Source organism: Anolis carolinensis, unplaced genomic scaffold (assembly GCF_035594765.1).
Source record: "Anolis carolinensis isolate JA03-04 unplaced genomic scaffold, rAnoCar3.1.pri scaffold_15, whole genome shotgun sequence".
In the NCBI taxonomy this organism is placed as follows: Eukaryota; Metazoa; Chordata; class Lepidosauria; order Squamata; family Dactyloidae; genus Anolis; species Anolis carolinensis.
Genome location: NW_026943826.1, coordinates 6,630,373 through 6,643,902, shown reverse-complemented (window position 1 = coordinate 6,643,902; position 13,530 = coordinate 6,630,373). Strand labels below are relative to the sequence as shown.

Genomic DNA, 13,530 nt, shown 5'->3' with positions numbered 1-13,530 from the left:
TTCTAAAATTCCTTTCCCCAGGTTAAACCCCAACAGCTCTGATTTTGTCATATTTATCCGTAAAGCTGAGATTTTATAATAATCTTCCAATATTACTGGTACTTCCAGTTCTTTCAAGGTGTCAAGTGGATTTTCTGTGATTATTAAAAAATTGTCCACAAACAGATTCACTTTCACTTCCTCCTTTCCTGTCCTAAATCCTGTTATTCTACCATTGTTTTTTTAATTCTATCTGCTAAATATTCTATTGAGTATAAGCCAAGGGTGGGAAATCCAGCTGCTACGGGTAAATTTCAAAATAAAAATAGATATCAATAAAATTACATTAACTGAGGCATCGGTAGGTTGAATGTTTTTGAATATTTACCTTATTTCAAAGAAAAACAGTAAACAAGCTCTGTAAGTGGAAAAGGAGGGTCAACAAAAATAATATGAGATCAACTATAACAATAAGATTAAAGGAAATACAGTAGAGTCTCACTTATCCAACATTCGCTTATCCAATGTTCTGGATTACGCATTTTTGTAGTCAATGTTTTCAATATATCATGATATTTTGGTGCCAAATTTGTAAATACAGTAATTACAACATAACATTACTGTGTATTGAACTACTTTTTCTGTCAAATTTGTTGTATAACATGATGTTTTGGTGCTTAATTTGTAAAATCATAACCTAATTTGATGTTTAATAGGCTTTTCCTTAATCCCTCCTTATTATCCAAGATATTCGCTTATCCAAGCTTCTGCCAGCCCATTTAGCTTGGATAAGTGAGACTCTACTGTACCAATAAAATTACATTAACTGAGGCATCAGTAGGTTGAATGTTTTTGAATATTTACCGCATTTCAAAGAAAAACAGTAAACAAGCTCTGTAAGTGGAAAAGGAGGGTCAACAAAAATAATATGAAATCAACTATAACAATAAGATTAAAGGAGATATATATTTTCTTCTTCCTGAATTGCAAGGGCTTCTCTCTCTCTCCTTTCCCTTTTCAAAACATTCCCTTGGTTAAGAGCAAGGGTGGATTTTGATAAGAAAACACACTGTTAAGGGAGAGGAAGAGGAGAGATAAATACATCATATATTGCTGGGCTTCTCTTTTCCCTTTTCAAAGCAATCCCTTGGTTAAGAGCGAGGGCGGCTTTGGATAAGAGAACACACTGTTAAGGGAGAGGAAGAGGAGAGAGAAATACATCATATATTGCTGGGCTTCTCTCCCTCTCCTTTCCCTTTTCAAAACATTCCTTTGGTTAAGAGCGAGGGCGACTTTGGACAAGAAAACACACTGTTAAGGGAGAGGGAGAGGAAGAGAAATACATCATATGTTGCTGGGCTTCTCTCCCCCTCTTTTCCCTTTTCAAAGCAATCCCTTGGTTAAGAGCGAGGGCGGCTTTGGATAAGAGAACACACTGTTAAGGGAGAGATAGAGGAGAGAGAAATATATCATATATTGCAAGCAATGGCGTCCAGGCTCCACTACTTATCTTGACCCCATTATAAGCCGAGAGAGGCTCAAAAAAAGGGCCAAAAAACTTGGCTTATCTTCAAGTACAGTAGAGTCTCACTTATCCATCACTCGCTTATCCAACGTTCTGGATTATCCAGCGCATTTTATAGTCAATGTTTTCAATACATCGTGATATTTTGGTGCTAAATTCGTAAATACAGTAATTACTACATAGCATTACTGCGTATTGAACTACTTTTTATGTCAAATTTGTTGTATAACTTGATGTTTTGGTGCTTAATTTATAAGATCATAACCTACTTTGATGTTTAATAGGCTTTTCCTTAATCCCTCCTTATTCTCCAACATATTCGCTCATCCAACATTCTGCTGGCCCGTTTATGTTGGATAAGTGAGACTCTACTGTATATATTTTCTTCTTCCTGAATTGCAATGGCTTCTCTCCCTCTCCTTTTCCTTTTCAAAACATTCCCTTGGTTAAGAGCAAGAGTGGCTTTGGAAAAGAAAACACACTGTTAAGGGAGAGGAAGAGGAGAGAGAAATACATCATATATTGCAAACAATGGCGTCCAGGCTCCACTACTCGGCTTGACCCCATTATAAGCCGAGGGAGGCTCAAAAAAAGGGCCTATCTTTGAGTATATAAGGTATTTTTGCTTCCAACTTATGCATGAGTACATATGGTAGATAATGTATCCTGCTTGTAAGGATTGATTCTACTCAATAACAATAGTAAAGTAACTGAGATTTTCCTGCTTCTTGGCAGGGGGTTGGACTGGATGGTCCACAAGGTCTCTTACAACTCTTATGATTCTAAAATATGAGCATTGTACGTCCAAAAACTGAAGACATGGCAGGTGCCACCTGCAAATGTTGCCTTAACCTCTCCTCCTTTGCACTGCTTCGTCCACAGGCTTTATGCCGCTGGGCTCATCTGGGCGCTGGGCATGAAGTTTGCTGTGGAGGAGATCAACAACTCCACCACGCTGCTGCCGGGCATCACATTGGGCTATGACTTCTACGACAGTTGCATGGAGCCCGTGGTGGTCCTCCAGCCCAGCTTGCTCTTCCTCTCTGAAATGAACACCAGCAGCATCAGCGTCCATTGCGACTACACCGACTATTGGACCAGAGTGCTGGCCGTCATTGGGCCCCACAGCTCAGAGCTCTCCATGGTCACAGCCAAGCTGTTTAGCTTCTTCCTGATCCCTCAGGTAAAAGAAGAGGGTCTCCTTGTCATGATTCACCTGGGTCCGTTTAGCTTGGATAAGTGAGACTCTACTGTATATAGGCATTAACCCCTTGCAAGCTTTTGCCATCTCTATGTACCTTTATATGTGTATATATCTATATACATTAATTTTATATATGAATTTCCCCTCATGTTTGCAGGTCTTTGCAAATCCTTTATACATATAGATATATCTATATAGATATAGAAATTTACCCGTAGCTGCTGCATTTCCCACCCTTGGCTTATACTCGAGTCAATAAGTTATCCCAGTTTTTTGTGGTAAAATTAGGTGCCTCGGCTTATATTTGGGTCGGCTTATACTCAAGTATATATGGTAGTACAGAGCTCTGCAGCCAGATTATTGACAGGTTCTGGACCCAAGGCACGTATTTCCGCCCTGCAGTGGCTGCCAATTCCTTTCTGGGCCTGATTCAAGCTTTCTTATCTGAATATTTAGCATGTATTATACTCTTATCTCCTGCCAACCTAGCAGTTCGAAAACATGCCAATGTGAGTAGATCAATAGGTCTGGCGGGAAGGTAACACTGGCGCTCCATGCAGTCATGCCAGTGGCCACATGACCTTGGAGGAGTCTACGGACAACGCCGGCTCTTCGGCTTAGAAATGGAGATGAGCACTGTAAAGAGGTTTAATAATGGCTGAGGCTCCTTCAGGAAGGGGGAAATATTTTTATCCCACCGCTGCCACCAATTGTAAAGATGTTTTATTTAAAAGCTGCCACCAGAGGTAAAACTGTTTATAATGCGGCCACCAGATGTTAAGGGGATTATCAACTCTTGCCACCACTATAAAAGATGTAGCCACTGGCTACTTAGAGAGGAGACTTTTATTAAATTTTATTTTTCTTCTTTCTGGTTTGCTTTTGATGGTAATATAGATTCCAGAGACTGAGATGTTAAAAAGAACAATAACAGACTACCTTAAAATAAGTCACCAAACTTATTTTAAACTTGACTCAAAATCAAACATTTGAGCCCCCCTGATCACTGAGGATCAGTCTTCCCTGTAATCCCTCCGATTACAGACTACCTTAAAATAAGTCACCAAACTTATTTTAAACGTGACTCAAAATTAAACATTTGAGTCTCCCTGATTCTCCGAGAATCAGCCTTCCCTGTGCTTCAACAGAACACAGACTACCATAAAATAAGTCACCAAACTTATTTTAAATTGGCTCAAAATCAACCATTTGAGCCACCCTGATCCCTTCACTGAGGATCAGTCTTAACTGCAATTCCTCCGATTACAGACTAAACTCTTTTTCCCTCCTTTTTCTCCAAACGGTGGTTGGCTCTGCCCTTGTTACTATGGCAACCTGCCTCAGAATGCTGAGCTGGCTACCATCCCCCACGCACTGTTGACTCTAATACTTACCCTTTCAAACATAGTTAAACATGACTTTTAAAACTCAATTAAACATGACATCTGTCAACTAAAAAATTCACACCTCTTTACAAGCACCAACCCCCAGAGTCAGACATGACTGGACTTAACGTCAGGGGAAACCTTTACCTTTACCTTTATACTCTTATATGAAAACGACAGTTCAAAAAGTATACTGCCAAAAATAAATGACCTTCTTTGTCCCAAGGTGAGCTACGGAGCCACATCAGAGAAGCTGAACAATGAGCAATACCCGTCCTTCTTCCGCACGGTGCCCAGTGACAAGATCCAGATCGACGCTCTCTCCCAGCTCTTGATTGCTTTCAAGTGGAACTGGATTGCGGTTGTCGCCAGCGACGATGACTACGGCCGCGAAGGCCTGAGCCTGTTGTCCTCCACGATGAACAGCAAGAGCATCTGCATTGCCTACGAGGGACTCATCCCAACCGATCTGTCCAACGCCAACGTCCAAGAGAAGATGTCCCAGGTCATCCACTCCATCAACGAGACCAAAGTCAACGTCATCGTCCTGTTCTCCAAAGACCGATCGGTCCGGGAATTCTTCAAAATGTGGTTCAAATTGGGATTGGGCCAGAAAGTGTGGCTCGCCACCGAAGCTTGGGTGATGTCCGATGTGGTCCTCACCTTAAAAGGTGTTCAGAACATCGGGACGGTCATCGGCTTCGTCATCAAGGCGAGGAACGTCTATGCCTTTGAGGAATACACCTCCGATCTCTTGGAGCTGACCCAACAGGAGAGCTTCTGCCGAGAGTCCAGGGAGCAGGCTGGCCAGCTGGGCTCCGTCCTGGGACCACAGTGCCCGCAATGCAACAATATTTCCCACCATCAAGTCACCGCCGTCCTCGGGCATCGCCAGACCTTCGCTGTGTACACTGCGGTGTACGGAGTGGCCCAGGCCCTTCATGAGGCATTGCAATGCCAGAATGGGCAATGCCAGAAACACAGAGTCAAACCTTGGCAGGTATGTGCGGAAGCGCCCTCATGGTGATCCAGGGGCTGTTAAGAGGGGCACAGAGTGGGCAATGAAGCAAAATCAGCATTTGCAAGGTGTACTAAACAAAGCAGGTTGATTTCCCCTGTATTGAGGATGCAGTTATCATGTTGTAAAGGTGTTATTATTATGTCTAAGGCTCTTTCAGGCAGGGGGGGGGGGGATCTTTTTATCCCACTGTTGCCACCAAATTGTAACGGGCTCTTAATTACGCGGAGCTTCCACCAATTTGTAATGGAGCTAATTATGACTGCCACCAATTTGGAAAGATGGAACCACCAATTGAAATGATCTAGCCACCAAAGACTCAGGGAGGAGACCTTTTACTTTTTATTCCTTTCTTCTTCTTATTCACTCTAGATGGTAGCGTCCTTGGTTTATAATATATATGACAGAGGCTTCCATGTTAGAAAAACAAGAACAAGGCACATGCAGGCACAAAGCTTAGTGGTTACAATGTTGTTTCTCACGAAGAGGTATTCTTAATGTTACAATTCCAGAATAAGATGAATCAGCTCTCTAAAATATTGCTTCTTTTACCTAAGGAAACTCTATTCCTCAGCCACTTTTATACCACAGTCACCCCTGTGATCTGCTATCACAGATTCTCTGTTCCTTACTAGGACACAGATTATATCAAATAAGTCACCAAACTTATTTTAAACTGACTCAGAATGACCAATTGAGTCTCCCTGATCCCCTTAACCTAGGATCAGTCTTCCCTGTGCCTCATCAGAGCACAGACTGGCTCTCTTTTTTAAACTCTGCACTTCTTCAGCAAAATGGCAGTTGGCTCCGCCCACTTCTCCATGGCAACCAGCCATGCAATACTTACCCTTCTAAAACACAAACACCCGATTAAACATAACATTTGTAAACCAAAAATTTGTACTTCATTACACATGTATTTAAAACATAAACAAAGTTGAAACTTGGCATGTTACTAAATGTCCTTTGACCAGAAGCTGGGCACTTGGAGTTTCTCTGGTGTCGCCATGAGAAATTCCTCCATTGTGCATGTGGCAGGGCTCAGGCCACATTGCAGTCAGTGGTCTGTGGTTTGCTCTTCTCCACACGTTGTGGACTCCAGTTTGTAGCCCCATTTCCTAAGATTGGCTCTGCACCTCGTGGTGCCAGAGCGCAGTCTATTCAGCGCCTTCCAAGTCATTCTGTCTTCTGTGTGCCCAGAGTGACTCCCGGGTATTTTGGTGTACTGCAATTTATTTATTTATTTACAGCATTTTTACCCCACCTTTCTCACCCAAGGGACTCAAGGCGGCTTACATAAATTGGCAAAATTCAATGCCCAAAACAGTGCACTAAAACAAACAGCTTATACAGATCAAAATAACAATACAGAATAAAAACATATAATAAAAGGTAAAGGTTTCCCCTGACGTTAAGTCCAGTCATGTCTGACTCTGGGGGTTGGTGCTCATCTCCATTTCTAAGCCAAAGAGCCGGCATTGTCCGTAGACACCTCCAAGGTCATGTGGCCACTGGCATGACTGCATGGAGCGCCGTTACCTTCCCGCCGGAGCAGTACCTATTGATCTACTCACACTCTGGGGGTTGGTGCTCATCTCCATTTCTAAGCCAAAGAGCCGGCGTTGTCCGTAGACACCTCCAAGGTCATGTGGCCACTGGCATGACTGCATGGAGCGCCGTTACCTTCCCGCCGGAGCAGTACCTATTGATCTACTCACATTGGCATGTTTTCGAACTGCTAGGTTGGCAGAAGCTGGAGCTAACAGCAGGTGCTCACTCCGCTCCCGGGATTTGAACCTGCGACCTTTCGGTCTGCAAGTTCAGCAACTCAGTGCTTTAACACACTTCGCCACCGGGGCTCCAAAAACATATATTTGAGTCCATTAAATTACACATAGTCAAACAAAATTATATAATAACATAAAATCTAAACAAACATCCACATTAATTTACAACAGCCAACTAGAGTTCATAAACGGCTTATGGATTTCCATGTGATGAGGCCGAAGGCAGGGCAGATCCATGTATCTGATGAAAGAAAGGGGCTCTACTTTTGGCCCTGAAGGATGCTGGTTCAAATCCGTGAGATGGGGTGAGCTCTTGTCTGCCAGCTCTAGCTTGCAGGGACATGAGAGAATCCTCCCAACAAGATGGTAATGCATCCGGGTGTCCCTTGGGCAACATCTCTGTAGACGGTCAATTCTCTTACATCAGAAGTGACTTGCAGGATGTTCTCAAGTCGCTTCTTGCTTTATCTCACCCTATTTTTCCTGAAACCTCCCGTGGGATTCCTTCCCAGGTCATCCTCAGAGCTCGAGATGCTTGTCTGTTCTTAAGATGAAAAGCACAAATCTGCATTTTAGATGGATTAGGAATCAGCTGGTTTTCCCTGTAATAGGCAGTAAGAGCACCTATAGCAAAACAGAATTATGAAATGGCATGAGAAAGGTAGAGAACAGCGGGGTTTTTTCCTGTATTCCCTGGTAAATAGTGTTTTCCATTTGTGCAGCTTCTGGAGAAACTGAATGACCTCAATTTCAGCATCCACAACGAGTCCTTCCATTTTGACGAGCAACACAGCATCAACATGGGCTACGAGGTCCTGTCGTGGACCTGGCCCCATAAGAAAACTGAGATCGTCAGCATTGGAAGCTTCCATGGAAATCTGAGCATCAACGAATCCATGGTCCACTTCCATACCGTGGATCAAAAGGTAAGAGTTAAATTTGTGTTGTCGAAGGCTTTCATGGCCAGAATCACAGGGTTGTTGTATGTTTTCCAGGCTGTGTGGCCATGCTCTAGAAGCATTCTCTCCTGATGTTTCACCCACATCTATTAGAGGCATCCTCAGAGATTGTGAGGTCTGTAGGTCCGTTGACGCAAGGACTACGAATACACAACACTCACGGGCGCTTATCTCTGTGATGCATTCATAACTGCGACATAGGATTCCAGCCAGCCTTCCCATATACATATACCTCACAACCTCTGAGGATGCCTGCCATAGATGTGGGCAAAACGTCAGGAGAGAATACTTCTGGAACATGGACATGTATTCCTCACAACCTCTGAGGACGCCTGTCATAGATGTGGGCGAAACATCAGGAGAGAATACTTCTGGAACATGGAGATATATTCCTCACAACCTCTGAGGATGCCTGCCATAGATGTGGGTGAAACGTCAGGAGAGAATACTTCTGGAACATGGACATATATTCCTCACAACCTCTGAGTATGCCTGCCATAGATGTGGGCGAAACATCAGGAGAGAATACTCCTGGAACATGGGCATATATTCCTCATAACCTCTGAGGACGCCTGTCATAGATGTGGGCGAAACATCAGGAGAGAATACTTCTGGAACATGGAGATATATTCCTCACAACCTCTGAGGATGCCTGCCATAGATGTGGGCGAAACATCAGGAGAGAATACTCCTGGAACATGGGCATATATTCCTCACAACCTCTGAGGATGCCTGCCATAGATGTGGGCAAAACATCAGGAGAGAATACTTCTGGAACATGACCATACAGCCCAGAAAACATACAACAACTCCAAACTGCATTTGTTCTACAACGTAGATGCATCCTAAATGATGAAATTTAATACAAGAAACAAATGCATGATTTCGTTCCCGTTTTTTCTAGGCGCCCCTGTCTGAATGCCTGACCAAATGTTCATCTGGGCAGATCCGTCGTATGAAGGGCTTCCACCTCTGCTGCTACGACTGCATCGAGTGTGAGAGTGGGACTTTCCACAGTTCCTCGGGTAAGAAAGGTATCTCGGAGCAGGATTATGTAAATGTTTCACATGGAGCCCCAATAAACGTTTATATATATTATCTATACACATAATAAAAGTGAAAATACATATGTGTGTATGTGGCTGGGGTGTCCACTTACACAGACAAGCTTGTGTCTCCACAAATATAAGCTAATGTCATCCACAGGAGAGTGAGAATGCCTCAGTATGAAGAAGGCCTAGTGTGAGGAAGCCTCAGTGTGAGAGAGTCCTTGTGTGTGAGAAGCTTCGTGTGTGAAGCCTCAGTGTGAAGGTTGCTGTGTGTAAGCTACTGGGTGAAGTTCCTGTGTAAGTTTGATGTGAGAGGAGGCTCTGTGAGAGCGAAGCAGTTTATCTGCATGAGAAAGAAGCCCAGCGTGGAAACAAAGAAGGAAGTTTAGCTGAGAGAAGATCCAGGTTTAAGGCCTCATTTGTGAAGCTTCAGTCTGAAGGTTGCTGTGTGTAAGTTCAATGTGAGAGGAGACTCTGTGAAAGCGAAGCTGTTTATCTGCATGAGAAAGAAGCCTAGCGTGGAAACAAAGAAGGAAGCTTTGATGAGAGAAGCCCCAGGTTTAAGGCCTCATGTGTGAAGCTTCAGTCTGAAGGTTTCTGTGTGTAAGTTCAGCATGAGAGGAGACTCTGTGAAAGCGAAGCTGTTTATCTGCATGAGAAAGAAGCCTAGCGTGGAAACAAAGAAGGAAGCTTTGATGAGAGAAGCCCCAGGTTTAAGGCCTCATGTGTGAAGTTTCAGTGTGAAGGTTGCTGTGTGTGAAGATCCTGTGTAAGTTCAGTGTGAGAGGAGACTCTGTGAAAGCGAAGCTGTTTATCTGCATGAGAAAGAAGCCCAGCGTGGAAACAAAGAAGGAAGTTTAGCTGAGAGAAGCCCCAGGTTTAAGGCCTCATTTGTGAAGCTTCAGTGTGAAGGCTGCTGTGTGTAAAGCTACTGTGTGAAGCTCCTGTGTAAGTTCGATGTGAGAGGAGACCCTGTGAGAGTGAAGCTGTTTATCTGCATGAGAAAGAAGCCTAGCGTGGAAACAAAGAAGGAAGCTTTGGTGAGAGAAGCCCCAGGTGTGAAGCTCCTGTGTAAGTTCAGTGTGAGAGGAGGCTCTGTGAGAGCAAAGCTGTTTGTCTGCATGAGAAAGAAGCCTAGCGTGGTAACAAAGAAGGAAACTTTGGTGAGAGAAGCCCCAGGTTTAAGGCCTCATGTGTGAAGCTTGAGTGTGAAGCTCCTGTATAAGTTCAGTGTGAGAGGAGGCTCTGTGAGAGCAAAGCTGTTTATCTGCGTGAGAAAGAAGCCTAGCGTAAAAACAAAGAAGGAAGCTTTGGTGAGAGAAGTCCCAGGTTTAAGGCCTCATGTGTGAAGCTTCAGTGTGAAGCTCCTGTATAAGTTCCGTGTGAGAGGAGGCTCTGTGAAAGTGAAGCTGTTTATCTGCATGAGAAAAAATCCCAGCGTGGAAACAAAAAAGGAAGCTTCGGTGAGAGAAGCCCCAGGTTTAAGGCCTCATTGGTGAAGCTTCAGTGTGAAGGCTGCTGTGTGTAAAGCTACTGTGTGAAGCTTCTGTGTGAGAGGAAACTCTGTGAAAGCAAAGCTGTTCTAGTAAGTTACTCTGCTATATGTTTATGGGGAAGGTCTTTTGTTAATAACCCCACTCACCCAACAATGTTGTCCTCTTTCTATTCCTTTCTTCCAGATGACTCCACTTGCACCCCGTGCCCCGAGCACCAGTGGTCTCCCAAGCGGAGCACTCAATGTTTAGACCGCGGTGAGAAATACATCTTCTGGTCTGAGCCACTGGCCGTCTGCTTGCTGGGCCTCTTGCTGGTGGCCTTTGTTCTCACCTGCCTTTCGGGTGTGTTGTTCCTGAAGAACCTCCAAACGCCAGCGGTGGAGGCATCTGGAGGTGGCCTGTGCCTCGTGGCCCTCCTCGGCCTCGCTGCCACGTGCATCAGTGGCGTCCTCTTCCTTGGCAAACCCAGCCCAACCATTTGCCGCATCCAGCAACCCTTTTTCGCCCTGTGCCTCAACCTTTGCTTCTCCACCATCTTGGTCAAGGCTCTCCAGATCATGCTGGTCAACGACTTTGCCGACAGCCGACCGAACGTCCTCCACACGATCATCCAGAGACATCCCAGTGTCCTTGCGACCGTATCCGTCTTAGCCGAGACCGTACTCTGCGTAGTGTACCTCTACGCCACCCCAACTCTCCTGATCCAGAACTACAAGCTCCTCCCCGAGGAAGTCCTCCTCCAATGCCAGGTCCAGTCCTGGCTCACCTTTGCCACCATCCATGGGCTCAACGGCATCGTGGCCTTCGTCTCTTTCATTTGCACCTTCATGGTGCAGTCGTCTCCCAAGAAGTACAACATTGCCCGGGCCATCGCCTTTGCCATGCTCACCTATTTCATCACCTTGATCATCTTCATACCGACATATGCCACTGTGAAGCAAGTGGACCAGCCAGCGGTACAGATCGGCGCCATATTGCTGTGTACTTTTGGCATGCTGACGGCTTATTATCTCCCTAAATGCTACATCATTTGGTTTAAGCCGGAATGGAACACGCAGAACTATTTTCAAGATTACACCCAAAATAGAATCCAAGGGAAAGATACCTAAAATTAGCTCCTTTGAGGAGGAAGGACCATTTATCCACTAGGAAGTTGTGGGTCTTAGGATTTTCTGCTGACCCCAAACAGCAGAGTATCCGAAAATATACAAAACAGAATACATATAGTTGAGCATTCAGTTCACAGCAAGCAGAGCATGAAGTGCCATGTGGCTGTAAAGAATTTAGAGCATAGGAGGGAAAGATACAAAAATGGGATACTTATAGTTGAGCATTCAGCTCACAGCAAGCAGAACGTGAAGTGCCATGTGGCTGTAAAAGAATTTAGAGCTTAGGAGGCAAACACGTAGAGTTCTGTCTTTAAAATTACAACAATACAGCAAAGCATCCAAAATACAAACTGGATACTTATAGCTGAGCATTCAGCTCACAGCAAGCAGAGAGTGAAGTGCCATGTATCTGTAAGAATGTAGAGCTTAGGAGGGAAAAATACAAAAACGGGATACTCATAGTTGAGCATTCAGCTCACAGCAAGCAGAGCATGAAGTGCCATGTGTCTGTAAAGAATTAAGAGCTTAGGAAGGAAAAATACAAAAACAGGATACTTATAGTTGAGCATTCAGCTCACAGCAAGTAAAGAATTTAGAGCTTAGGAGGGAAAGATACAAAAACAGGATACTTATAGTTGAGCATTCAGCTCACAGCAAGCAGAGCATGAAGTGTCATGTGGCTGTAAAGAATTTAGAGCTTAGGAGGCAAAGATACAAAAACAGGATACTTATAGTTGAGCATTCAGCTCACAGCAAGCAGAGCATGAAGTGCCATGTGCCTGTAAAGAATTTAGAGCTTAGGAGGCAAAGATACAAAAACAGGATACTTATAGTTGAGCATTCAGCTCACAGCAAACAGAGCATGAAGTGCCATGTGACTGTAAAGAATTTAAAGCTTAGGAAGGAAACAAACCAAAATGGGATACTTATAGTTGAGCATTCAGCTCACAGCAAGCAGAGTGTAATGTGCCATGTGGCTGTAAAGAATGTAGAGCTTAGGAGGGAAAGATACCAAAACGAGATACTTATAGTTGAGCATTCAGCTCACAGCAAGCAGAGCATGAAGTGCCATGTGCCTGTAAAGAATTTAGAGCTTAGGAGGCAAAGATACAAAAACGGGATACTTCTAGTTGAGCAGTCAGCTCACAGCAAGCAGAGCGTGAAGTGCCATGTGGCTGTAAAGAATTTAGAGCTTAGGAGGCAAAGATACAAAAACGGGATACTTCTAGTTGAGCAGTCAGCTCACAGCAAGCAGAACATGAAGTGCCATGTGGCTGCAAAGAATGTAGAACTTAGGAGGGAAAGATACCAAAACGGGTACTTATAGTTGAGCATTCAGCTCACAGCAAGCAGAGCGTGAAGTGCCATGTGGCTGTGAAGAATTTAGAGCTTAGGAGGCAAAGATACAGAAACAGGATACTTCCAGTTGAGCATTCAGTTCACAGCAAGCAGAGCGTGAAGTGCCATGTGGCTGTTAAGGATTTATAGTTTAGCAGGCAAAATGCAGAGTCCAATATTAACAATTACAAAAGGTATATTTACAAAAATAATATCTACATTTCTTAATAGTTGAGGAGTGCCTCCTTGCGTGTTGTGTGATCTCATGAAAGTCCCATCAAAAATCGCAGCTAAACTGTAATTGAGTTGGGTTGCTGTGCATTTTCTGGGCTGTATGGCCATGTTCCAGAAGCATTCTCTCCTAATGTTTCGCCCACATCACAGCAACCCACTGTTTATGTACATTGCTCTTTTATGTGTGTGTGTATATATATATGTGTGTGTATATAAAATTGCATTTTGTGTAATTGCTGCACCACTAGTGCTTTTGTAAGCCGCCCTGAGTCCCTTCTGGGAGATGGTGGCGGGATATTAATAAAGTTTTATTATTATTTATTATTACTATTCTGTGTTGCATTTCCCTGCTCCATCATCCCCAAGTCCAGCAGCTCCGTATTAGAGTTCCTATTTCAAATGAACCAAATCGTATGTGTTGTCGAAGGCTTTCATGACGGAATCACT

General features: G+C 44.0%; 1 protein-coding gene across 1 annotated transcript; it reads left to right on the top strand.

The window, feature by feature from the left end:
* The first annotated feature begins 2,319 nt into the window (after positions 1-2,319).
* LOC100553279 (taste receptor type 1 member 3) lies at positions 2,320-13,402 on the top strand. Its single transcript, XM_003228934.4, has 5 exons — positions 2,320-2,687; positions 4,320-5,093; positions 7,621-7,824; positions 8,762-8,882; positions 10,586-13,402. The coding sequence occupies exons 1-5, from the start codon at positions 2,421-2,423 to the stop codon at positions 11,509-11,511; spliced, it is 2,292 nt and encodes a 763-aa protein (XP_003228982.4). The 5' UTR covers positions 2,320-2,420; the 3' UTR covers positions 11,512-13,402.
* Positions 13,403-13,530: the final 128 nt, after the last annotated feature.

Coding starts and splice junctions, on each gene's coding strand:
- LOC100553279 (XM_003228934.4), top strand. CDS start 2,421: ATGAAGTTTGCTGTGGAGGAGATCAACAACTCCACCACGCTGCTGCCG. Junction 2,688..4,319: donor GCTTCTTCCTGATCCCTCAG/GTAAAAGAAGAG, acceptor CTTTGTCCCAAG/GTGAGCTACGGAGCCACATC. Junction 5,094..7,620: donor ACAGAGTCAAACCTTGGCAG/GTATGTGCGGAA, acceptor CCATTTGTGCAG/CTTCTGGAGAAACTGAATGA.